This window comes from Cenococcum geophilum (genome assembly GCF_001692895.1).
Source record: "Cenococcum geophilum 1.58 unplaced genomic scaffold K441scaffold_27, whole genome shotgun sequence".
Taxonomy (NCBI): domain Eukaryota; kingdom Fungi; phylum Ascomycota; class Dothideomycetes; order Gloniales; family Gloniaceae; genus Cenococcum; species Cenococcum geophilum.
In genome coordinates this window covers 194,125-222,059 of record NW_027137585.1, presented here as the reverse complement: position 1 = coordinate 222,059, position 27,935 = coordinate 194,125, and the positions used below count along the sequence as shown (strand labels likewise).

At 36.3% G+C, this 27,935-nt stretch overlaps 2 protein-coding genes across 2 annotated transcripts; both read right to left on the bottom strand.

The window, feature by feature from the left end:
- Positions 1 to 4,494: 4,494 nt before the first annotated feature.
- On the bottom strand, positions 4,495 to 4,662 carry K441DRAFT_566340 (uncharacterized protein; the record flags this gene model as incomplete). The annotated part of the gene is made up of 1 exon (XM_067643738.1): positions 4,495 to 4,662. A coding segment is annotated over one exon (168 nt), but the record flags the coding sequence as incomplete, so codon positions are not given.
- Positions 4,663 to 8,322: 3,660 nt separating this feature from the next.
- K441DRAFT_424290 (uncharacterized protein) lies at positions 8,323 to 8,517 on the bottom strand (the record flags this gene model as incomplete). Its single annotated transcript, XM_067641572.1, has 1 exon — positions 8,323 to 8,517. A coding segment is annotated over one exon (195 nt), but the record flags the coding sequence as incomplete, so codon positions are not given.
- Between the last annotated feature and the right edge of the window lie 19,418 nt (positions 8,518 to 27,935).

The following is a 27,935-nucleotide window of genomic DNA, read 5'->3' as shown; positions in this document are numbered from 1 at the left end:
TACTATAGGAGTAATAGAGGTAGTCTGGGGTGGCATTAAAACAACATCACTGCTAGTTTGGGGACGCGCAGTATAACCTTAAGCCATTATAAGAGAATATTATAGGGAGTTAGTATTATTAACGGAGATAAAATAGGGATCCTATTACTTATAGATGTATTATAAAAAGAGAATAAAGTAGTTATAAAAGAATAGCTAGAGATATAGAAGCTAAAAGTAGAAATATAGAGGAAACAGTCTACTAAAAGATAAGACGAATAGTATTATTAATAAAAAGACGCGTAAGAGGCGACAGCTTATAAACTAGAAGAAAATTAAAATAAAGACGTTATTATTAGAACCCATTTTAGGTAAATAGGGATAGTGGCTTGTGGACGCGTTATATAGGACAACCTCTAGATTAACTTATAACAAACTCTTATAATAAGAAAGGTAAATCCTATCTAATTTTTATTATTATTATTTTAGTTTTATTATAAAGGCATTATAAGGAGCTATAGTAGGAGAAGAGTAGAGGAACTAAGGATAAAGTAAGGTTCTACACTAGTAAAGAACTAGCTATAAGCCGCATTATAGAGTACCTTTCTACTAAGAATTTTCCCTAGTGGTTTTAGCTAGAACTTTATAAAAGCTTAGTAGAGGCGAAGTCTTAAAAGACTAAGACCCTTAAAGGGGAGGTAATTGTAACGGAATTCCTTAGAAGGTATATATTAGATAAGACAAAAGGAGGTCTTATCTATGTTCTATCTACGTCCTAGAAGATATAGTTAGACAGATAAGGGGCAAAGGGTTTTATTAGCGTCTTAAAAGGATTATATAGGGAGCTGGTTCTCCTCTAGAGAAGAACTAGCAATTAGTCTCTAAATAGAAGAGGTTAAAAAGCATTTATCCTTTATTTATAAAGATCGTTCTACCTTAACTTATCTTCTACTTACCTGTGACTCTTATTCTACACTATTAATTAGATAATTATACGTTCCGGTCAGACTAGCCTCTTACATTAATAGAGTATAAATATAAGAATAACCTCTAAATAGTAGATATAATAAAAGTAATTTAAATAGAGAAACGGTAATATAAGGATATTATACTCGCTAAATGCAAAATCCGTAATAATTAGTTATACTATTAATAGAAAATAGTAATTCCAAATTCAAAACCCTTATAATTTAAGATACTTAAATTTATATACAATTTCTCTATAGTAGGGTATTCTAGCTATATAAAGACCTATAAGATTATCTAATAAGTATATTACTAGCCTATAATATATAACTATATACGAAAATATATTTAAGTATATAAAATATATATGTATAAAAAGACCTCTTATATAAAGAAGTAAGGAGTACTTTAACCGTTGCCAATTCTAATATAAAGATGGTAAGATATCTTAATTAACTTTATAGTTAACCTACCTAATAATAATAGGTTTATAAATATTATAGTAGTTATTAACTATTTTATAAAAATGTAATATATAATTCCTATAGACTTAATAAATACAATATTAGTAGCTAAATGTTTTATTAAGTATATCTTTAAGCTATACGGACTTCCTAATTTAATAATATCTAACTATAGAAGCTAGTTCGTTTTAGACTTCTAGTAAGCCCTATATAAGCAATTAAGTATATAAATATAACTCTTAACTGCATTTTATCTAAAGATAGATAGTTAAACTAAAATTGTAAACGCGATTATAGAATAATACCTATAAAATAACTGGGAAATATAGCTACCTTTAACTAAGTTTACTGTAAATAATATAAGAAATAAATTAATAGGCGTAATGCCGTTTTATATAACTTACGGATAAAACCCTTAACTTAGATTTAAACTATAACCCAAAATTAATATAATAGGACCTATAATTAAAAGGATTTAACTAATTAACGCGTATAACTTTGCTAATTAAATAAAGTAGTTAACGGAACTATTATAAAGTAAATTAGCGTACGCTTAAATAGTATAGAAATAGTATATAAATAAAGAACAAGCTCTTGCGTAGGACTTTAAGAAAGGTAATATAGTTTACCTAAATATATAAAACCTAAAGACTTAATAACCCTTAAAGAAACTAAACTGGAAGTTTACGGGCCTATACTAAATTAAGAAGATACTAAGCCCGTACGCTTATAGGCTTAAACTACTAACTAAGATAAAAATATATCTAACGTTTTATGTAAACTTACTGTAATTCTTAAAGGGTAAACCTATAACTTATAAAGTACTACCACTACCTCTTATAATTGTTAATAATGGTAACGTGTAAGGGTACTTTTGGTCCCTTACTTAGCTGCATCGCCTAGGAGCTCTAAGGGGTAGCCAAGGCCTAGCTAAAGGCTAGGCTTGGCACCTCCTTATAAGCTCCTTAGGCTTACAGCCCTTCCCTCCTCATCGGTGCGCCTCTGTACTAGGCTATTGCCTACCCTCATTACCATATCGTCCTCTTCCATCGACTCTTCTTGTGATTCATGCTCGGCTTGCCTGCTCCCTACTATACACCCTAGTAATGTGCCTTACATTCAAACCAATCCTATACCCTTGCGGGTAGTAGCCTGCAGCAAGCCAAGGGCTTCGCCCTCAAGCAATTTCATGATCCTCCATTTTTACCTAGGACGATCGCGTTCACCGCGACACAGCAGGTACACCAGCAGACGCCTAGAGATCGCATCCGCATAACGGTGTTGGAATACGGATCAGGTCCTCTACCTTACCTAGGACGATCGCGTATGCTGCAGAGCAGCTACACCAGCAGACGTCTGGCAGATCGCATCCGCTTATAGTGGTAGATACGGATTAGGAGACAAGGGAGACGGTAGCTACCTGGCTAAGGGTCGGTGCTATCCAGATCGTACGCGATCATCCCCTGGCGATTGGTACACCTGCATACGATTAGCAGTGCAGCGGTGTAGCTCTGCCCCGACGGCAACCCAAAGGTAATTCGATTACTATCCGAAAGCTTTCTAGCAGGAGTTAAGGGGGATCCTACGTGATTAAGCTTGCAAACACTCTATAGCCAACCGCGGTTCACTTACTACAGAGGTCCCACCAACAGAGATTAGAAGGTTAAACGTCCTTAAAGAGATGTAGCTACCCTAGAGGCTATCCGATTGCTATTTAATAGCTATCTAAGGAACTGACGGCTAGTCTTTAAAGCTACAGCTACTACCCTCTCTTTCAGATTAAATGCAATTAGGGCTATGGCCCAACCCGGAAAGTTTCCGATTGTCAGCCAAAGGGCTGCCGAGACTAAACCGTAGGCGGTTGTCTCTTAGAGCTACGGCTCGTCTAAGAGCTACGGCTTAAAGATCGTACGCGATCATCTTTTTGCAAGGCTTTGGTCGCTCCAAGAGCTCTAGCTTGCATCAAGAGCTACGGCTCGTCCAAGGGCTACGGCCCGATCCGGAGACTCTCCGGCTGTCAGCCTGAAGGCTGCAGAGACTAAACCGTAGGCGGTTGTCTCTCATTAAGCTACGGCTTACCTCAAGAGCTTCGGCTCAGAGATCCTATGTGATCTCGCAAGCTACTGCTTGCATTAAGAGCTATAGCTTGCCCAAGAGAATGGCAGCAGCTCTTAGCAGTGATCTTATTGGACTGGGTTGGAGTGGATTTGACCCCCAAATCCACTCCATATAGTAAATAGGTGGTGGAGCTCCAGGACTCTAATACGGCTCCAGATTAATTATATACTATAAATAGTAAGTCTTGGCAGAGGGTAAGGAAAAGGTAAGAAAGGAAGAACGTACTAAATTAACCCTAAAATCACAAAGCTTCTAAATAAGAAGCTTTGTAATCTTCTACCTCAATCGACTCCTCAAAGGCAGCATATGCGTCCTCATCGTGGCTCTTATTCTCGCCCTCATCTGGCTCTATAACTACTGGCTCACCTGGCCTACCTGGCTCCTCCGGAGCTGCCTCCGCTGCTGCATTTGCTGCCGCATTTGCCGCCGCTTCTACTACCGCCTTTGTAGCTTCCTCTATAGCTTTTTGGTACGCAGCAACTCGAGCCCTTAAGGCCTCCTTTAGTGATACCATTTGTGGTATAGGCTCTCCCTCTGTAACTCTGACATCTGTATTGTTAAACGTGCCCTTGCGCGGAGGCCCATACTTAGCGTGGTTAGTTGCCCGGCGTCTGGATCGTTAAGGATTAGATGGACGGATTGGCCTCTTAATTGGAGCCGTTGGATTGGCCAGATTAATAAGGCCCGATTACAAACGCCCGTAATCGGGCGATTTGAATGGAACTCGCGATCCTTGGCATGGTGGTGAGGCTCAAGTTGAGGCTCGGCGTTAGAATATCGATCGCTTATAGATCTAGAGCCCAAATCTCAATTGTGATCCTTGGCATGGTGTTAGAATAGATCTTGATTTTAAAACTAATGATAGCAGAAAATAAGAAGCTAAATATTACTATATTACCAAGTAGAATAAGTAATGAAATGTAGCAAATCTGACACCTAATTAAGCACCAGGAACACCCATTCTTAACTACTTCCTTAGGCACTCTTCCTCTTCTAACAATGCAGCCGAAAAGCGATTACGATTGGGTGTTACTATCCTACTAGTGTTGCTGAAGATCCGTTTGTATTTGGAGCTTATTCTGGGGTAAGAATGAAGCTCTAGAGCTAGTATATAAAGGTTAGGATACTCCTCGCGATAATTAAGCTACCACTTAATGGGGTTGCGAACTTCTATATTAGGCTTTAAGGCGTAATATCTCTCTAACTTATCTTCAAGCTTTCGCTCTTTAACACCTGTGAGCTATAAAAAGCGCCTAAATGGTAAAAGCTTCTCTTCTTTAGGATCTTTAGGTGTAGTTGGTTGAGGTATTAATTTAGATGCAGCAGCTTGCTCCTTAGCTATAACTGCAATTTGATGTTGCTGCATATAGTTAACCTAGTAGGCCTTTACTGTAGTTTTACAGTCCTTAATCTAGGCCTTATTCTCTGCCTACTTCTCCTTAAAGTATTTAAACTTGAGGGTAGGATATAGGATAACAGCTGCTCGATAAGCAGGTGTAAGATTGGTGCGTAAGTAGTAGCTTCGTATCTTAAGGTGGCTAAAATCCACAGCTATTTTACATAGAGGGGTTAGTAATTGAGCTTTAATAGACTAGTAAAATTCGTACCAGTTTTAAAATAGCTATTTGGCTTATATTGGAGCTCCTTCGTAGTAGATTCTAGGTGCTCTAAAATATAATCTATTATAGGGAGCACCTCCTATAAAGCTCTATAAGAGCCGTCGCTGGCGTTACCCTTAATTTGCTTTGTTATTTCCTATAGAGGTAAAAGTAGTAAATAAAACTGTTCTAATTTAGCCCAGTTATCGCCTGTAAGGCGGTCTCGCGATAGAGCTATGTGGCGCGAATAGGTGATGTTAATTGCATTGCGAAGTGGCAGTACTGTAGGAAAAAATTAGAAGCTATTTAATAAATAGATATACGGTACTTGCATATATATAATTTGGCTGTAGTTTATACTAAAACCATATAAGATGCGGTGCTTAGTAATATTTTTAAGATGGCTACGTATTTATTAAGGAAAGAAAATAGACGATTTGATAAGGAGAGTATTGTAAGGAAATCCGTAATATAAAAGCTAAATTGCCAGTCTTTATCTAAGTATTAACACTATTATATAAGAAGGTTCTAAATAGCGGAGCTGCATAATATAAGGCCTCTTTTAATGCTCTAAAATAGGAGAATAAAAAAAATAAGAATTAGGAAGATTATTAAGGCGGGTGGGAGGCTAATATTGCCAACGATTTTTTCTAGAGTTATAATATAAAAGCTTTGCTTACTAGTATCTACCTGTAAGAACGTTGAGTTCCACCTAACTCCCCTATTGCTTGGTAGTGAATACGCCTTAAATAACTTATCTGGCTTTAATTTAAGAGAGGGGTAGAACTTCTGGAGCTCCTTAAAGGCCTGTATATGTTTGGGCGAGCCTCGCAGCTATTGAACGATATTATGCACCTTACCAATTAAGCTCTTCTTCCTCTACTTGGTGTACTGATCTTCCTCGCTTATGCTTGTAAGCCTCCTCTTAAAAAGGCTTATACCGTCGCTAAATATAATTGCCTTTGCTATAAGGTTAAGGATATGGCCAGAATACCTAATGCGGTGTTGCTTAGCGTCCTATCTATACCGGGTAGATAGAAGATTGATGACTCTATTATTTGTGGTCGTATTGTCGGTAATGAGGAAGCTAAGCTTATAGGTAATATTATAGCGTTTGAATACGCTAGAGAGAAGAGCTACTATATTCTTACTAGTTTTAGAGCTATAGATTTTAGGCAAGCTAATTGGAAGAGCCTATAGATGGCCGAGCTGGTTAGTAAAGTGGGCCACCACTAATAGAACACAGAGGTTACTGCGTGAATTTTAAGCGTTAAAGCTTATATATATCCTACTAATTGCATTCCATAAAAGCTTAGTAACGGCTTTATAGGCTTTAATGTATTATGCCTTAATTCACTTATGGCTAGTATTATAAGAGTTAGGGTAGATACTATCTGCGGTAGGATTTAAGAGCTTAATAAGGCGCTGCAGCTAAGGGCTTGTGCTTTGGCACCTGGTGATTCCTTCTATAATAATAAACTTAGTGAATAGCTTCCGCGCCTTATCTAAATTAATTGGGGTAACTAGGTTATAGGACATTGTGGGCGCGGTTCTGGAGGTAGGAGAGGTAGGAGAGGTAGAAGGATTCTTAGTAGTAAGATTAGCACCGTTGTGACTGATACGGTGGTGCCTCTGGAGGTGTTTAATAATATAAGAAGTTCCACTTGTAGCAAATATAAAGTTATGCTGAGCTTTTTGGAAGACGCCTATTACTTGCTGTTAGATTATTAGTATTATAAATAAAGTATCTAGAGCTTAACGTATACTGCTCGCAGGCCTAGTAATTACGCCTAGCTTGGTTCTTAACTGGATAGCTATAAGCCCATATATATGACTTCCGGGCGCGCCGGCGGCGTAGAAAGGAAGGCTTGTAACTGAATGGAAGGTCCTTCCGGGTTATTGCTCGACGGTTGTTTTTTATAAATTGCTTTTTATTGCTTCCTTAATAAATATCAGAGTCTTCTGCTTTGGAATTATTGGGAGGAGAGTCTATAATAATATAATCAGCGGTTTCTTAAATAGTAGAGCCTATAGGAGAGTAAGTGCTCTTAAGAGGGCTGCTGTGAAGGCAGCTTGGTAAGCTGCTAGAGCTATTGGAAGACGACGCGTGGCTATAAGAAGAGCCTATAGAGTAGTAGGAGGCGGTTGGAACTTGAGTAATAAAGCGATCTATAATAATTGACAGATAGAGGAAGTAAAAGAGGTAGTTTAATGATATAGAAACGACTTGGTAGAGAGTTCTCTTTAAGGGTTATTAACCTTTTATATTGTGATTTTAATCGCATCACGTTCGCGTTCTTGTTATAACACGCGTATAATAGCGCGTGCTTTAAACGCGTAACAAATTTTCTGGCAGCCATTATGATTATATTAAAGTAGTTTCTACGCCTTAGAATAGTGAAATTAGATGTGGCGATGGTGTAGTGTTGGTGAGAGAAAGGAGTTGATGATGCGGGTAAGTTAAAGTTGTTTTCTGCGTACGGTTTAAACCTTAATCTAGCTAATTAGATTAATAGGATTAAGGTTATATGTATGGGCCTCCCCTATAACTTAAATCTTATAACACCCCGTAATATGCCTCCTTAATTACTACTACCTAATCCCCTACCCCTTAATTACCACCTAATGCAGTGATATTGATTCTATTACGCTTGGGCTTTTAAGTAGCGTATATAAGACGTAAATTGGGCAACTTTTGGCTGGTCTAGGCCCGATTTTGTACCTCCCCTAAGCCCATTACTAAACTGACTTTAGGGTGAATGACCATATAAGGCCATCTTACTATAATAGCTCTACCGGAAGGCCTCCTGTCCGCGCCTCTAATATAGTGGCTTCTAATAGCGTGTATTACTATTAAATTAAGTTAATTTAGGGCTTATAAACTAACTCTTAGATCTATCCTAAAGCTTATTTCCTCCTAGGCCTATACCGTTATCAGCTACTTTTAATACTGCTACTAATACTTACTTCTATACCTAATATCCGGCCTTAATTGGATGTAATCCGGATTAAGATGAATAACCTTATGGACTGACTGGATTGGGTAGCTAAAAATAGGGCGATTAATTGGGCGTTAGTTAGACTATGGACTGGCCGCTTAATCGACCACGCTGCCTATACTAGTGGCGGAGGCACTTATTGGCCTTAATAATATCTATTTATAAGTGAGAGTGATGGTCCTTTAAGAGGATCTTGCAGCTGCTAAAGAGTCGCTCGCACTTATTTGATATAGGCGGTATTATAAGTATATTAAGAGTAAACTGAGTAAGATTGGGCTGGCTCTCGTAGCGATCTAGCCAGTATTGTATAACGTTAAAATCGTTAAAGTTGCCTATGCTGAGGTAGTTCGTTTCTAAATATTCCTGAAGACGGTCGGCGATGGTAATAGGCGTAGTAGTAACGTCGTCGGAGTGCACCGTTTTGAGGCGCTTGTGATTGCGAGCAGAAGCGTAAGTCTTTAGCTTTGGTGACGGCTTTATAGAATTTTATATATTTACTAAGGGCGCGCCTTATAGCTTGCCTTTATATTTAAGCCAGAGCTCTCTTATAAGAGCTTTAACTTTTAGAATCTAAACCTTCTTATTTTTGTGCTCCCCCTAGTTGTCTTAAAACCACTGTATCTTAAGTATTAGATTAAGAACGATCGCTGTGTAATAGGCGCTGGTATTATTTGCCTTATAGTAGTACTTCTTATACTTCTGCTAAGCAGCCTCTGAGCAGGCAGCCAATTGCTTATAGTTTTATAACTCTGCGGTTTGACGTTTTTAGACGGCAAGCTTAGTAAACTTTTGCTGCGTTTTTTTAAGCTCTAGTAAAAGCCAATTAAGAGTTTAGAAGTAATCTATAAGGCCTACATACTTGCCTTCTATTATAATAGTAGCCTTATAAAAAGCTTTAAGGTAATTATATAGATGCTTAAGCTCTTGCTAATAACGCGTAGAGAGTAGGTTATCTTTACTAAGTGCTTTTACGCCTAAACCCGGTATATACTCCTAGCAGAACTTTATAATACGTTCTCTATAATTAAGAGAGTAAGAGATAGCTAAAAATAAGGAATTCTAACGCGTTTGATTGTTTTAAATAAGCTAGCAGGTATTAGTATTAAATATTTAGAAAAGGGTTTTAATTTTCCTCCGGTTAATTAATAATCCTTAGCTAAGCCAATTAAATCTTTAGCTTTTAACGTTATACATAAAATCGCGACTAAAATCTTAACACTAAAGCTCTATTACGTACCTCTAAGCCGTTAAACTTAGCCAAAGCACCTCTAATTTTAATCCTTTTAAATACCATATAACGCTAGGGGGTTATTTAAATATATTGCATAAGGTTATAAAGTAATCTAATAGCTCTGCGCTTCTTCTAAAGTTGCTCTATCCTCTTAAGATCCTAGTCGCGATATGTAGCAGCCAAATCTTTATATACTTTCTCTGTATTAACTCCTATAATAAAGGCCTGGGCGTAAAGGTTTGTAATATAACTAAAACAATAGAGCCTACGGGCCTTCCTTTTCTTTGCTAACATTCCTAAATAGAGCGCTTAAAGTATTATATTAATACACGTATTATTCGACTCTGTATTATCGGCTATAAAATACCTAATATTACCACGAATCTTATAGTCTTTAAAGATATTAAGGAGGACGGCCGCTATATTCTCACCGCTATATTTACTAATAACTTCGCGCAGGCCCAATACTATATAGCGACGCTTGCTAGCTTAATTAATAAAATGTGCAACTATATTAAGGACCCTAAGTATATTTGGCGACGTCTAGAGATTAAAGGATATTAAGATCATACTACGGGAGTTCTTAAGCTTGTTCCTTAATTCACCCTTCTATATCTTAAACGCTTTAATTACCTACCCACGAATCATTCTAAAGGCCTTTAGTAAGAACTTCTTAAGCCTAGAGTATATAAAGAATAACAGCTAACGGAAATAGATATTCTTAAACTGGAAGAAGGCAATATAATAATATATAACCCATCGTATAAGCAGCTGCTTAAAAGTATTAAAATTACGACTCCAAATGAGCGACCTCTTGGCAGGATAATCCTTGATCGTTAATTGAGTTAGAGCTATCTCGCTATACTTCTTTAGTAAGCCTATAACCTTGTCTATATTATGATCCTTAATAAGGTAAGTTAACGCGGTAGATCTTCCGCTTGACACGATAGAGAGCTTTTACGGCTTCTTTAACCTCTTATAAATATAACAGTAGTAATATATAATTGAGCTGTCGCCTTTCTTTAGCTGCAGATCCTTACCCTAAAGCCATATAGGTGATATACGTTGTCTTATATGCTTTGGCTTCTTCGTTAAGGCGTTATATCGAATATAGTTCTTGCCCTACAGCTTAAACTTAACCACCTCCTTCGTGTCGTCGGCTTTTAAATTAATTGATTTTGGGGCGAGGATAATATCGTCAGATAGTGGAGGTGGGCGCACCGAGAGAAATCGTTCTATTGCGGAGGTAGGAAAGTCGAATATAACACCATAACAGTAAGTGTAGATATAGAGCCGCAACAGCAGAGGCGATAGTAGCGGTAGTAGGATAACTAGGTGTCCTAAAATTCTATAGCTAATGCACTACCTATTAGACACCGAGTCAGTAGTAAAGTCGCGAGGGTTGCTAATTGGCTCTATATTGTGCATTGACTCCTTAGTGCTCTATTCCTCCTCAGCCGCAGTTCGAATTAGGTATAGATCTGGAGCTCCAGGAGTTAAATTAACGAAGATCCACTCCAATCCACCAATTAGAAGGCCCAATCCAAATCCACATCGAATTTGAATCCACACTGGAGCTCTAACTAGACCCCAGTCCAATAAGATCACTGGCTCTTAGATCCTACGTGATCTCTTCTTATTGCCAATATTACTCCGTAATAACAGTGTAATTCAGAAGGAAGGAAACACGCGTATGGCTATTTGGCCATCACTTCCTTACAAAAACTGATTACGCGGCCGGGGGAAGGTAATTAAGACGTTAGTTTAAAGTCTCTAAAAGAGCTACGTCTTACAAAGATCGTACGCGATCCCCTAGCAAGGCTTTGGTCGCTCTAAGAGCTCCAGCTTGCATTAAGAGCTATAGCTTGCCCAAAAGATATGGCAGCAGCTTAAAGATCCTACGCGATTATCTCTGCAAAGCTTTAGTTGCTCTAAGAGCTCTAGCTTGCTTTAAAAGCTCACAAGACCCTATTACGGTTAAATACCGATATCTCTCCGAACCCCTTCCGGGACGAGCCCTCTATAATCTCCCGCTACCGTAAGGTAATGGAGGGGGCAATGTAAGGGATATTCTTGCGATTAAGCCGGCTCCAAGCGGAGACTATCTAGCTGTCAGCCATAGAGCTGTCGAGACTTAATTGTAGGCGATTGTCTCTAAGACTGATTGTATATAGTCAAGTCTTACCCTACTAGTAGACGCTCTTTTCCTACCTAAAATAGGCCCTTTTTCCTACTGGGTTTTGGCTATAGGTTAAGGTTTTTATTAAGGCTGCTTAGCTAGTCCTTTTCCCCTATTTCTTTATTTCCCTATATAAGCAAGGCTTCTACACTGCTTACCTTTCTATATATAGAATTAATCTATTAGGATACGGGCTAGGGGCCAGCCTTAACTAAGGGGGGGGGCAATATAAGGGTACTTTTGGTCCCTTACTCGGCTGCATCGCCTAGGAGCTCTAAGGGGTAGCTAAGGCCTAGCCGAAGGCTAGGCTTGGCACCTCCTTATAAGCTCCTCAGGCTTATAGCCCTTCCCTCCTTATCGGTTCGTCTCTATACTAGGCTATTGCCTACCCTCATTACTATATCGTCCTCTTCCATTAACTCTCCTTATAATTCATACTTGGCTTACCTACTCCCTACTATATACCCTAGCAATATACCTCATATAACGGTTCTTACTTTATTAACTTAATTAACGATATATAATAGAAGACATAGTCTAAATAATTTAAACTTCTTATTAAATAGGAAGGATATAAGATATAAACCTAGGAACTTTATAAGCAAATTAAGACTAATACGCCTTCCCTAGTAAAAGAATTCTATAAGGACTATCCTTTATAGCCTACTTTACCTAGATAGATATAATATAAAGGTAAATAACTGCTACCTAATATAAATATACAAAATATAATAGCAGGAAGCTTAAATTTAAAAAGAACTTAAAATATATTATAATATTTATTATATAGTTATATAATATATAAGATATTAAAGAACTTTAACCAGCGGTTAAAGTTATTTAATTAGTTAAGATTACCTTACTAAGACCCTCTATAAAGATATTAATTCCACTTACTACCTTAACTAAGCTAATAATAATTTTTTATCCTAGGGATGGAAAATCTTAATTAGTCTATTTAACGATAAAATTGGTAAAACTCTATACCGCTACCTAATATAAGTATATAAACGTAATAAGTAATAAGTCTTAACTAAAATTAAATTATTTTAGACCTTTGGCTAAAGGGGGGGGTACTATAACAGGACTAGCTTAGTTATAGTAGGAATATCTTAGTAAAATACTTAATAGATAAATTCTAACGCTTTAACTAAATTCTGCTAAATTTTAATAGCTTAATTAACTTCTGCTAAGTTCTACTAGATTAATTAAATTCTACTAAAGTCTATTAAAGACCGCGTGTGTATATACGCACGTATTAACTACCAAGACCCCTAACTATTTAATTATATAATTCTCTCGTTATTCCCTTCTCTTCTTTATATAACGTCTTGTTCTTAGCGAAAGCTATATACCCTTAAATTTAAATAGAATTTATATTGTTCCTTCAAATCTTCTTTAAATTCTCTTCGCGTCTTTACAAAAGGCTAGGTATAAAGTTGTCCTTTAAGGCTTATAGGCTAATTATATTATTATCCTACTCTATTACTTAATTTTTATTTTTATTAGCATCTACCTATTAACTTCTACTAATATCTACCTTGTCCTCTTTATCTAACGTCTTATTTAATATTTCATTAAGCTCTTCCTAAAGCGTTCTATTAATATTTAATATATTAATTACCTCTAAAATTTAATCTACGCGTTTCTAGAGCAGATTTGCGAAATTTGGCTAACTATTGTTATAAAGTAATTGCTTATTAAACGTCACGTCTCTTATTTAAATTACTTCTTTTTTACTAAGTATATAGACCCTAAAGATATTCGTTAATTAGTACCCTACTAAGTATCTAATATAAGCCCTTAGCTTAAGCTTCTATATATATAGGATATTATATTTAAGCGGGTAAGCTCTATAGCCGTATACTTATAGGTAAGTTATATTTAGCTTTAATAGCGAGAGCCCTAGTGCTAACTAAAGCTTCTTAAAAGGTACTATCCAGCCAGGCTAGGCGTTTAGTGTTTAATTAATTAAATACGCTGTAACCCTAATACCTTCTAGCTAGAGCTCTTCTAGTAATTAAGCCTTAATCCATATATATTAAGACTTAATAATAATTACCCCCTAGAACGTTTAGTAGAACCGTTTTAAGACTTTATATATAGGGCCGACTACTCTAGTAATATTCCTTTTTGGGTTCTTTAGGTGTTAAACCCGCTACCTAAAGATATTTCGTCATTAATTCAAATTATTATAATCTTTAGGTTATACTAACGTTCTACCCTATTTAAGTATTATATAATTGCTTGCGTTATTAATAACTTATAGGTAAAGGTCTTAACCTTATCTAAATATAGAAATTTATTATAGAAATTTATTGTCTAGATATAACTATTATATGCTATAATCTCTAGAAATAAGTCGGTATATATTTAGTAGAAAGGCCCAGTTGCCTTACTAGTAGGTGTTTTTCTTAATATAATTTCGTAAGCCTTACTAACAGCATAGGTCTTATAGTCGATTGTCGCTAGACCTTAAAGTTTCGCACTACCTACTTCCTAGGGTAGATGCTTAATCGCGTTAGGTCCTATATAGCCTAGTTTTTTATACTAGAGTTTGCCTACTACTTCCTAATTAGGAAGGGGTTTTTGTAATTAAATTGCGAATAAGGCCTTGCTTAGGGTCCCTAATTATAGCTTATTATACTCCAAAGTCGATTAATTACAATGGCGCTCGCAATATATAAACGTCTTATAATTGTTTTATATAGTAGGTTCCTTTTATTGTCCTAATATATATTCTTCTTATTAAACTTTCTTAAGTAGGCTAAATTTGTATAAAAGGCTAGTATAAATACTATATTAGTTAAGAAGATCTTTCTGGAACCTAATAGCGTTTAGATAGTAATTGCTGTTATTTTTGCGCCCTTAATCGGATCTATGCCCGTCCTATTATATATAAAGTCCTTACTTAGTTAAAGCTTGTTAATAAATCTTAATCGATTATTAATAACGTGTATAGTAGTTCCATTATTAAGAATTACGCTATTATATAGCTTATAGTTAGTGCCTGCTTATAGGCGCCTATTTAATATATATAAAAGGTACTATTGTCTTCCTTCTAACTTCTATCTAGGTTCCGTATAGCTTCCTTTTCTAAAAACTACTTCCTAACCTTCTCTAATGTTCGCTTATACCATTTTAGGGCGTTAGCAATCTTTTCCTTAACCTTCTTAGTTATAGCTTTATCTAATTTCTAATCCTTTAATTAAACCGACTTATTAATATAAGGACAATCTTGGAACTAGTAAATAGCTCTATAGTAATATATCGGGCTATCTTTCTTCCGTACCGTTCTGAAAGAGGTAGTAGAGGCCTTATCCTTAGGAGCCTTATTAATTGGCTTACCCTAAAAGCGTACTATATTGGCACTAAGCTAAGCTTTATTTTTCTGCTGGGCAGTCTCTAATTATTAATAGTTTTAATATATATCAACTAGTCGATATATAGATATTATATAGTTACTGGCCCAGTTATATTTATTAAATTTAACCCTTTACATTACGGCCCAATTTAGTAATACTAGCTTTACCACGAGTAGAAAGTCTCTAATTACTTAGTCGCCTTATACGTCCGACAGTTTAATCTGTTAATAGTTATTATACGCCTTTTCCTACTACTATAACTAGGCTTTAAAGTTCTAGTTCTTTAGGCCCTTTTTAACCTTAGCGTATTAAGTGGATAGGTAGAGCTAATATACAGTATTAATAGGGGCAACCCTTTCCTTAAGAGTTACTAGTATATTATATACCGAGTCAATACCTAGTATATAGGTGTTTAGATATCTGGCTACTATACTAGTAATATAGCTTTATAAAGAAGCCGAGGCTGCCTTCTACTTCTTATACTCCTTCTTTACTATCTTATATCTCTTATAGAGAATTTAAAGCTCGTCCTTTTTGTCCTTAAAGAGAGCTATATAGAAGGTTATTCTTAGCTTTATATCCTAAGGCCTAGGAAAAACTAGTTTAATTAGTTAAGGCAACTTACCCTATTTGGTTAAGGGGTTAACATATTCCTATATATATCCTATTTAGGCTTAAAGCCTAATAAGGTCAATCTATTCGTCCTAATTAGCTTAGTTTAATAATATTACCATTATAGTAATAGCTTAGGTAAGTGGTTAAGAAGTTATTTTAAAAAGATGCTTATAGAAGGGTTAAAGAATTAAATAATAAGTAGTAATTTAATAAGGGGTATAATTAATTAAATTAAATAGTTAAATAGAGGCAATACGGTAAGCAACCTAGGCTTATAACTGTTAATTAGTAGTCTGTGCACTAATTATAAGAAAAGAATAATAACTCTATCTATTAAATATGGCTTTAAGAGCCTCAATATATATATAGGAAAGGTATAGGAGATAAGAACAAGAAGGGGGTAAGGGGGAAAGGGGGGTGGTAATAAAAACAAGGGGTAGGTAACCGAGTCAATAACTAAGTCAATAACTAAGTCAATGACTAAGTTAATAGGAGGTAGCTGAGTCGGTAATAAGATAACTTAATTTAGGTTAATAGCAGCCTCTTTGCAATCGTATACCTATATTCCTATATAACTTACTAGTAGTAATAAGGCAGTAGGTTTAATCTAGATTTTACTAGTGAATAGTTAAAAATATCTATGCCTATATATTAAGAGACCGTAATAAGCAAAGATATAGTATATTATGGCGTGTAAGAGACGGAATTTCTAGGCAAAAATTCCTAAGCAAGAAATCTCTAGGCCGAGCATTTCTAGGCTAAAAGCTCTAAAGTAGAGAATTTCTAAGCAAAAGGATTTTATAGCAGAGAATTTCGAAGTAGAGGATTTTAAAGCAAAGTATATCAAAGCAAAGTATTTTAAAGGACAGGATTTTAAAGTATAGGCGGTTAAATTAGAGTACTTCCTTAATATAAAACAAGTTCTGCTAGGACGGAGGCGGATAGGGATAGAGGTTGGAAAACACTAAGGTAAGTAGAAGAATTATCGACCTAAATTAGGTTGTCTTGTTACCGACTTAGCTACCTACCCATTAACTTAGTTAGTGGTCGCATAAATAAATAAATTCAGAATATGACCCTTATATTTAATTTATATTTATAAGGAATGCTTATAAAGCGTTTATTACAATCCTTAGTATAGTGTTTTATTTAATCCTTTCCTAATTAACCCCCTAAGTCTTCCTACGCGTTCTATATATTAAGCTTCATTATAAGCTCCTTTCTCTATTCTACCACTAGCCCTATATAAATCCACAACTTTAAGCACTTAATCCTCTTAATATTCACTAGCCTAAGCTTTATCCGTTGCTATACGTCAGGAAAACGGGGGGTAGCGCACAAAATTTAGTTTCGCTAAAAGTGTTTTTAGGGCCCAGGACTAGCTCTCCGCCATATTAGCTGACCCCCTAGGGCTATACGCTAGCTTTCCGCCATATTAGCTGACCCCCTAGAGCTCTACGCTAGCTTTCCGCTATATTAGCTGACCCCCTAGAGCTCTACGCCAGCTTTCTACCATATTAGCTAGGCCCTAGAGCTATACGCTAGTATTATGCTAGCTTATGGCTATAAAATAAATATTATTACTATTATTACGTTTATTGCTATTAGGGTATTAAAATCCTAAAGGCCTCCTAGTAGGCTCCTAGTAGGCTTCCTAGCAGGCTCCTAGTAGGACTTTGATTTTCCTAGTTATCTCAATCGTCCTAACAGCGGCCCACAGTGCTATCGGGTCCCTACTATATTCCCGGCAGCCTCGACGTGTCTTTGCATACCCCTTGTATACCTAAATACCACTTATTTTTCACCCTTCCTTCCTCTCTACCTAGGGAGGCACTACAACGGCAGCTAGTAGAGGACTGTGGCCAGAACTAGACGACTATCGCCAGAACTAAACAACCATCGCTAGAACTAGATAATTATTGCTAGAACCAGACAACCGTCGCCAGAACTAGATAACTGTTATCAGGACGACCGTTATCAGGACCAGACGACCGTCGCCAGAACCAGACGGCCGTCACCAGAACTAGACAACCGTCGCCAGAACCAGACGACCGTCATCAGGACGACCATTATTAGGACTAGACGACCGTCGCCAGAACCAGACGACCGTCGCCAGAACTAGACGACCGTCGTCAGAACCAAACGACTGTCATTAGGACGACCGTCATCAGGACCAGACGACCGTCGCCAGAACTAGACGACCGTCGCCAGAACTAGACGACCGTCGTTAGAACTAGACGACCGTCATCAGAACTAGACGACCGTCGTCAGAACCAGACGACTGTCATCAGAACCAGACGACTGTTATCAGAACCAGACGACTGTCATTAGAACCAGACGACTGTCATCAGAACCAGACGACTGTTATCAGGACCAGACGACCGTCGCCAGAACTAGACGACGATCGTTCGAACAACTAGTCAGCAACACCACGAACAACTTAATCGATCGATCGAATCGAACCAGAGCCTCGATATCAGCCCGCTAGCGAATCAAATTGAATTAGATACCATAGACAGATATAGACGGTAGGCACAGACAGGTAGGTATACACAGGTAGGCACAGACAGGTAGGCATACACAGGTAGGCACAGACAGGTAGGCATACACAGGTAGGCACAGACAGGTAGGTACAGATAGGTAGAGGTAGGCAGGCAGGTAGGCAGGCAGGTAGGTAGGCAGGCAGGTAGGCAAGCAGGTAGGTAGGCAGGCAGGCGGGTAGGCGGGTGCTAGGCCTAGTTAGGAAATCAGTACACGGCCGGTGGATCGTCAGGAATATCGCCAATTGACGATTTGGAGCTTTTGCAAGAGGCTTCCCACTTATTTTAATTAATTGCTTAATACCCAAATTTTAAANTTTAAANTTTATTATTATTTTTATATAAATATTGCAGTTATAGAAAATATTATAACTATTATAGTAAAAAGATATATTATAATTTTTGGGGTTAATATTATTAATATTACTAATATTGCTAATATTGCTAATATTGCTAATGTTACTAATGTTGCTAATGTTGCTAATGGGGCCCAGGGCTAGCGTAAAGAAGTGTACATGAGCAGATCAGTGGATCTAGCTAAAATGACCCCAGGCCAGCCCCGGGCCAGCCCCTAGCTAGCCCCTACTACTCTCCCGTTTTCCTGACGTAAAATTATACACTAAGTACTAGAAAAGATCCGCTCTGGTTTAGCTAATATAGGGGGCATAAAAAGGATATTAATTGCTATGCGATAGAGGCTTGGATAGTTAATGCGGTTAGACGGATTAAGCCACTAGTTTAGCGCGAAGGTATTATTTTAAAGCTTAATGTAAGGGTCGTTAATAAACCAATTAAATTCGTCCTTAATTAATACTATCACTGCCTGCCTCTTTTCCTATTTATTATACGCGTTAGGTTACTTTATTAGTTTAGAAGCTTCCTATATACTTAGCCCTGCTTTAAACCTATCCTTATAGTAGTCTATCTATAGCCTTTAAGTAGCATTAACTATAGGCTCCTTCTATGCTTCCTTTTAGTTACGGTAAATATACGCCTTCTATCGGTAAGGAGTAAGCAGCAGAGCTATACCGTACGCGGTAACACTGTCCGTCTTAAGGTAGTATTTATTAAAGGCGTATTAGCTAGTAGTAATGGCATTATAGAATCTTTTATTAGTGTCACGGAGTCGACAAAGCAGTTTATAAATAAGCTTGATTGCTAGCTATTGACCATGCTAAGTACATTGACGCGCGATGGTTTAAGACGTTCGATGCAGAACAGGAACAGGTTAGAAAACGTGGTCGAAGATATAGGGGTAGTAGTGGTATGTGCATAGGTGTCACGGGACGAACGTACGCAGGTGACTCCCGTGACAGTTAGTAGCGTATATAACTAAAGATAATTTAAAGTGCTTTATTATAAAGTCCATTATAAATAGTACCTTATTAAGTATTACTATATTACCTTCCATCTCCTTTATAATATGCTTAAAGGGTTAAAGGAAGTCTTTAATATTATTAAGAGTCTGCTAGTTAGCTGCATTAAGGAGATCCCCCTTATTAAACCCCTTTACATACTCCTTCTAGTACGCTTTAATAGCGTCCCTTAGCTCTAGCGCTACTAGTATTATTTTATACTATAAGTTCTACCGCGTATTATTATCTATAGGTATTACGCAAAGGGCAATAGTAATAAAGTGGTTATAATAGGCGTTAGAGCTTTAAATGTAGGCGATAACGTTATATATTTTGCTAGGGAGACTAAGAGTTTAATAGGTAAACTAGTTAGCTACTCCTTTTCTAAATCTCTTTGCTAAGATCTCTTTAATCTAATCCTCTTTAAGCTTTATATCTTATTCTAGCTTTATCCGAGCTTCATTAAAGGCATTATTAAATGCTTAATTATCCTTAAAGAAAAAAAGGCTTATGCGGCGATATTAAGGACATGGCCATAGCAGCAAATTCGGTACTGTTTAGCGTTAAATTAAGCCTTAATTCCACCCTCTTTGAGCTTTATAGAAAGTCGACAAAGAAGCTTATTATTTAAGCCGTAATTATCACTAATATAGTACTTAATTTTATTAAGGATATTATACTCCTAGAGTACCTACTAAAGGACTTTAACCTGCTTATTACCTCTATATATTCTAGGAAGAAACGGTAAAGCTAATAGGGCCTTTATAAGCTTGCCAATATTGTTAATAAAGTGGGCGCAGATAGCTATAAACGTCTTTCTATTTGGTAATATCTATATATTAAGCAAGAGGTAGATTAGAGTAAGGGAGGACTTAAGTTTCTACTTAAGGACGGCTTGGTTAAGTAGAAAGGATTCTTTAATAAGCTTTAGTACTATTCTACTAGAATTAACTAGGACGTCCTTATAGGTATAATTAACTAAAAGAAAAAAAGCTTAAGGCTCTGGCTAAGATACTGCTTTAAATAGAACGTTTTAAATAATAATTAGTTAGGTAAGGGCCTCGCGGACAGCTTCCAGTTTTATATACTCCTTTAATATTTATTCCTTCTAGTCCTTTACCTTTTAAACGTATAGGTCGCCCTACTTTTAAAACAAACCTTTAAGCCTCTGCTTTATAGTTGTCTTAATAATTAAGTCCTGTTCCTTAATAATAATCCTATATTTTCTTTCCAAATAAGCTTAAATATTAGTAGTAATTACTTCGCGGAAATAGATGTGTTAGTTATAGTACTAATAGCGCCTACCGTTCTTATTCTTTATATCTTTATTTAGATAAGGTTTGCGTGTAAAGGACTATGTGTTTATAGCTTAGAGCTTGTGTTTCTTATTAGTTGGGGTAGTTTTAGTAGAGGATAACGCGTCGGATTCTTCGTTGAGCTTAAGGTTATTAAACTGGGTACTATTAAGCTTGGATAACTTAGATTAAGAACTAGACACGCTATTAGTATTAAGTACTATAGAATTTAATAAATAATGGGCTATTAGAGCGAAGACGTGGGTATAAAATTAATATTGTAATAGAGTGTTTACCTTAAGCTTTATTATAAGAAAAGTTAAAATAACCGAGCTCTATATATATATAAGAATGATCGGCGTACTTATAAGTATATATACCTAAAACCTTATACTTAGTTGCTTTTAAGTACGCTCCCTATAACTACTAAAGCTTTGAAAAGGGCTTTAAAATATTTAATTTATTTGATAAATATATTTATAAATATATTCTTAATTCCTTATAAATATATTCTTAATTCCTTATAAATATATTCATTCATGCGACCACTAGACTTAATTATTGACTTAGTTACCTACCCCTTATTTCTATTGCCACCCTCCTCCCCCCTTCTCGTTCTCATTTCCTATGCCTTTCTTATGTATATATAGAGGCTCTTAGAGCCATATTCAATAGATAGAGTCCTTATTCTTTTTTTATAATTAGTGCACGGATTACTAATTAATAGTTAAAGCCCGAGTTGCTTGTCGTATTGCCCCTATTTAACTAATTAATTTAATTAATTATACCCCTTATTAAATTACTATTTATTACTAAATCCTTTAACCCTTCTATAAGCACCTTTTAAAATAATATTTTAACTATCTACCTAGGCTATTACTATGACGGTAATATTATTAAGCTAAGCTAATTAAGACGAATAGATTAACCTTATTAGGCTCTAAGCCTAAATAAGAGACGTATAGGAATATATTAGCCCCTTAACTAAACGGGATAAGTTACCCTAACTAATTAAACTAGTCTTTCCTAGGCCTTAAGATATAAAGCTAGGAGTAACCTCCTATATAGCTCTCTCTAAGGACGAGAAGAATAAGCCTTAAATTCTCTATAAGAGATATAAGATAGTAAAGAAAAAGTATAAGAAGTAGAAAGTAGCTTTAACTTCTTTATAAAGCTATATTACTAGTATAGTAGCTAGATATCTAAACATCTATATACTAGGTATTAACTTAGTATATAGTATACTGGTAACTCTTAAGGAGAGGTTGCACCTACTAATACTATATATTAGCTCTACTTATCTGCTTAATACGCTAAGGTTAAAAAGGGCCTAAAAAACTAGAACGTTAAGACCTAGTTATAGTAGTAGGAGAAGATATATAACAACTATTAAAAGATTATACTATTGGACGTATAAGGCGACTAAGTAATTAGAGACTTTCTGCTAGTAGTAAAGTCAGTATTACTAAATTAGGAGGGTTAAATTTAATAAATATAACTAGACTAGTAATTATATAATATCTATATATTAAAACTATTAATAATTAAAGACTACCTAGTAGGAGAATAGAGCTTAGCTTAGTACTAATATAGTAAGCTTTTAGGGTAAGCTAATTAATAAGGCTCCTAAGAACAAGGCTCTTAAAGATAAGGCTACTATTATAACCCCTTCTAAAACAGTACGAAAGAAAAATACCCTAATGTACTACTATAGAGCTATTTACTAGTTCTAGGATTGTCTATATATTAATAATAATTCATTACTTAACGTCCGATTTAGATCCCTATTGGGCCCACGCGGACTACTCCTTATTTACATGTGGGGAGAAAACTCAACTTAAGAAAGACTCAACTTGAGAAAACCCCGTAATCCATCTCCCTACCTCTTAGAACTCGCCTACAAGGCGCCTATAAAGCGCCTGCAAGTCACCTATAGTGCTCCTACTACCTTACTTTTTAACCTCCTTAGGAACTACTGCTGCCGTAACTAGCCTATAGACGCACTAGTATTATATACTTTACTCTACTACTATAGAGTTATTAGGGGGCGCCCGTTGCTTGCCCCCTTACCCTTTATTATTATTTCCTTTATAACCTAGAACTAGTTTAGTATATTTTAGCTAATAAGCCACTAGGTAACCGCCTTAAGGCCTTTTTATATTAAAAGTAGTGTCTTATAGTTCTCTATGCTAGCTACTAAGAGTATTACTTCTTAGTTAGTACGTAAGGGGTATAATAGTATTACGTATTTTGGTGTCTGTCTTGGCTAGCTATATTTGCATTTTAGGCTATTTACTAGGACACCTACCTAGTAGAGCTAGTCTTTTAGTCCTATTATTCCTGTTCTTAAGAGCGTTGCTATTATATTTTTTGCCTTTATTAGGCCTTTTTAGAGCCCTAGGGTGTTTACCCCCTATAGTGTTAACTATGCTATAGCTTAGGTTCCTTTTGCCTTAGTTAGCCTCTATACCTTTAACTCCTATATACCTCTCTAGCGTTAGTTCAGCCAGTATTATATTACGGTAGATAGTTTCCTAGCGTTCTTTTATACTCTACTTTAGCTCCTTTTTCTCTTTTGCTGTTATCCTTACTGGCCTCTTACGCGTTTCCCTTCCTCCTTTATATAGGCCTAGGCCCTAAAATAGCACTATTCTTCTTTTGCTTTCTTTACCTGTTTCTCTAATATATCTTCCCTACTTTAGGGTTATTAGTTTGTTCTCCTATAAGGCGCCCTAAGGTCCCTCTATAGTTTATTTAAGCGTGTCTTAATATACTTTATAACATTAAAGTTGCGTTCCTTTTACGCCCTTTATATTATAGCGGCTTCAATATATAGTTATAGGGGGGGAATATTAGCTTCCTTCTTAAGTAGAGCTATAGCCGTTCGCTTATATCTGCCTGTTATACTCTAGAGGTAGGCTATTTAGACCTTTTAGAGTGGTTTAAGGAGCGATTTAGGGGGGCCTTTCTTAGATTCTCTAATGGCCCAGATACTAGACCTATATGTTATAGTTAGCCAGATAACTACTATATATAGTAGGCGTAACCTCTAGAAGTATGGACCCTATATAGAATTAACAATCCTAGATAATACAATATACTGTGCTTAGCCCTTATAGGCCGCTTATACTATATATACGCTCTACCGGAGCTTACTGTCTACCTATACTCCTAATACTCTTAGGCCCTAAACTAGTTGACCCCTAAAGCCTTAGATGTAAATTATATACTAAAGATCTGCAGATTGGTTACGTTTTCTTATAAAATAGATTAGCTAGTATTTCTTTAGTAAGAATTGGACTCTATATCGTCTTGCCTATTCTATATAGGTGTTATATACTTTCTCTAGTGTTCTGTAATTCTTTACGGCTATTAGCCCATATATAATTAGGTTTGTATTATTAATAAAGCCTATCCCCTAGGTTGCCCCTTTTTTAAAGGAGTTAAGTAGGTTGCTTATAAAGAAAAGGAAGAGTATAGGCGAGAGGGGTAATCTTTATAGTATTCCTGTTGCAACTGTAATAGGGGGGCTTTAGTATCTACTAAAGACTAGTAATATTTCTTTTTAACCCGTAAACCCTTAAACAAATTATATAATCTATTCTAGGAAGCCTTTTGCCCTAAGGATATATAAGAGATGCTTGTGGGGTATATTATTATAGGCGCCACTAATATCTAGGCTGAGTATTAATACTACAAAGTCCCTTCGCATCGCCTATGCAGATTTGATGGTGGTAGTGAGTAGCGTAAGTGCTAATAGTGTTAAGCGGTTCTTTCTTGCCCCTATTTAGCTTTATAGTAATAGGGCGTGTTTCTTAGCTGTGTCTGCTATATAGTCCGCTATTACCCTTTTTAAGATCTTACTAAGGGTATTTTCTAAGGTAATAGGGCGGTAGCTTCCTAGGAGTAAGTAGTCTGCTTTACCTTTTTTATATAGGATAAACGTTATTATAGCTCTTCCGAGTCTTGGGTAGTAGCCTATTATAAAGTATACTCTAGCTATATCTGTAAGCTAAGGTGCTATTAGTAGTCTATAGGTCTTTGGGGCTTTATTTAGGATTTTATTTGGTCCTAGTACTATATTATTTAAAAGGCGGTTAATAGTTCTAGCTATTTCTTTAGTTGTTATATTACTATTAACCCTTAGGCAAGTTACTGGTGCTTTACCCGTAATATTACTAAGGTCTGCTAAAGCTGGTTAAGGGAAAAATCTTTTTATAAGGATCTTTACCTTCTTATTATTATCGCTTATAGCTAGTAATTTATCTAGTTTTCGCAGGGGCGGAAGGTATAGGTCTTTTACTAGATGTCCCGCCTTTTTCTTTACCTATTTCGCTATCCTCCAAAGACCTTTATTATAGGGGAGGCTCGGGTTAATAGTATGCTTATTTATAAACCGTCTTTAGCTATTCCTTACTTCTTTTTTTAGGGTATTTTTTAGCTGGTTTCTTGTGTCTTTATATTGTCTCTCGTTTTTAGGATTATAGCTACTTATATATTTTCTTCTTGCTTATTATTGGCTGGCGATAAGAATTATATATTGTGCGGACTATGCGTATTACGTATAGGGGCCCAGTTTTGAGACCGGGTAGTGCTCTTTTAGCCCGTTTTTAATTGCTGCCTAAATCCTTTTTAGTCTTCGGTCGATTTCCTTAGGGGTAGCTAATAAGCCTTGCTTGTTTAGTATTAGGTGGATTTCTTCTAGGTCTTAAAGTTATTATTTAACTATATTAAGGAAGCTATCTATTTTAAGCTTTCTTATTACATATCTTTTGCTATTTAGTTACGCCTTAATATCTAGATCTAGCTATATTTAGATAGGGATATAGTTTAAGGCGAGTGCCTATTCTTCTTTAGGTTTGTACCTTTTAAGTCTCTAGTATAGGCCTTCGTCCATAAATATAAGGTTAATTGTGCTTTTAGTAGTGCCTTATTGCCATATAATTGCTCCTAGGGGGGTGGCCAGCTTAAGGCCCCCAGTGTTTATAGCTCTTAGTAGGCACTCTACCTATTATTTAATAGTAATATGGATACCCCCCTACTATAGGTAGTAGAGGTTTATATCTCCTAATAGGATAGACTCTATGCCTTTAGTTTCTAGTAAGCTTATTACTAATATAATATTCTCTATTTATGGGACCCCTTTAACCCTAGGGTTATATATATTAATAATCTATACCGGTCCCCTATATATCTGGATTATTATTACTATAATATCTAGGTTAACTGCCTACTATAACTATAAGGATAGGCTGATAACCTTGCTAATTATAAAGCATATATATATGGCTGCTTTTAGTTCGTATAGGAGCTGGAATCCTTAGGGGTAGTATATTAATTATATATAGGCATTGTAATACGGCTCTTGTATAGTAAGGATATAGTATTTCTCTAGGTCTAGGCTATCTAGTAAGGGCCTTATAAGACAGTGGTTTGTATTACTATAGTTGTACTGTATAATAGATAGGTGGCGAACCCCTAGTAAGGGTCCTTCGCCTCTCCTTTATTCCTCGCTTCTTCTATTTCCATTTTTTCTAGGATATTTAGAACTTCTATCTCTTATATCTACACCCTAGTTACTACTTATTTTATATAGAGCTTTCTATTTCCGTATCTTGTGTTTCTACTAGCGCTTTTATATCTAAATCTATTATTGTCTCTAGTTCTTCCCCTGTTCTTACTAGTTAGCTATATACCCTTTAAGAGTCAGCTATAAATGTTATATTTACCGCGTTAAGTCTAATTCTTAATTGTCCTAGTTTTAAGCTTGCTATAGCTATCTATAAGGGTCTTCCTATAGGGCGTCCTCTCCCTTATATTCCCTATAACCCTTATATCCTTATACGGTCTAGTAATATTACATAGCGTCACTTCTAGCCCGTTAAGGCTTAGGATAGCTGGCCTAGCCCCCTAGTATTAAAGGTAGGAAACGCTGGAAAGGCACCTATACCCCCCTAGCTTATCGCCTATTATTTCTATTTATATAACCTAGCGTGCAGTTGTTCCTATAGCTATTAAGCCCTTACCTTCCATCTTCTGTATTTAATGCAGTCTTCTCTTTTCTACGCCTTATATATGCTTTAGTAGCAGTTTACACATTTTATTTAGTCTTAATTTAAGCAATATCTTATATTATGGGGGCCTGTATAGTGGCCGCAGCATACCTATACTGCGTATGTAGATTAGGTGTGTCCCTATTATATATAGCGATAGTATTATTCTAGGCGGAGTCTATAGTTATAGAGCCTTATATTATATATAAGGCCATTTATAATAATACCTTTTTAGATAAGGAGTTTTTGCATTCCTGGTGTATATATACTAATAATAAGGGAGCCATGCGTTTAACCGGCGCCTCCCTAGTAAGTCTCTAGCAACCCTTATATTCTTTTATTATTTTCGTTATATACTTAGTTTGCATTTTCCTATTATAGCTATTAGATTTGGGTAATCTCAAGTCCTAGTATAAGGCGTTCTATTTGTTTTACTATCTTATATATAGTTGCTATATTGTCCGCCTAGCGTCCCTTTTCTACCCTAAGGCTTAGGGGAACCGCTAAGACTTCGACTAGGTAATCTTCGCGGAGCACTTTTATGCCAATACGTTCTCCTAGCCTGTCCCCTGCCCTTATAGCTTGTTCCTCTACCTATTAGTCCCTTAAGGTGACTCTAATATCTCCACTCCTAAGGTGTTGGACTACGATAGCGTTATAGACCTCTTTGTAAATCTCCGTAAGGACTTCTATTTCTAATTATCCCCTAAGCCCCTCTGCTTTTTCTATGTTTAGTTATATTGTAATTATATGCCCGGATATTGTCTTTAGGGGGGTAAGTTCCCTATATTGTGGAAGCGCAGCTACGGCGGCCTAGGTGCGGTCAGGTAGTTATATAGTAGAGTTTAACGTGCCTACTTATCTAGGCCTCTACCCTAGTTTTCTAGTATTTATCCTAAACCTAGGCCTAAAGGCCTAGGGGCTTTCTATAAGCAGTTAGCTGCCACCACCTTAATGGGGGGTTTTACCAGTTCTTTTAGATATTTTATAATGGGTTATTGGCCTAAGTACTAGTCCGCCCCCCCGCGGTCTATATAAGAGTCTCCTCCTAGAGTTAGTACGCTTTCGCACGGCTTAGGAGCCTTCTATAGCCTCTAGTTTTACACCTTTTCTATTATTTCCGCCGGTATAGGTATAAGCTACCTTTTCTAGGGGTTGTAACTCCCGTCTTATATGCC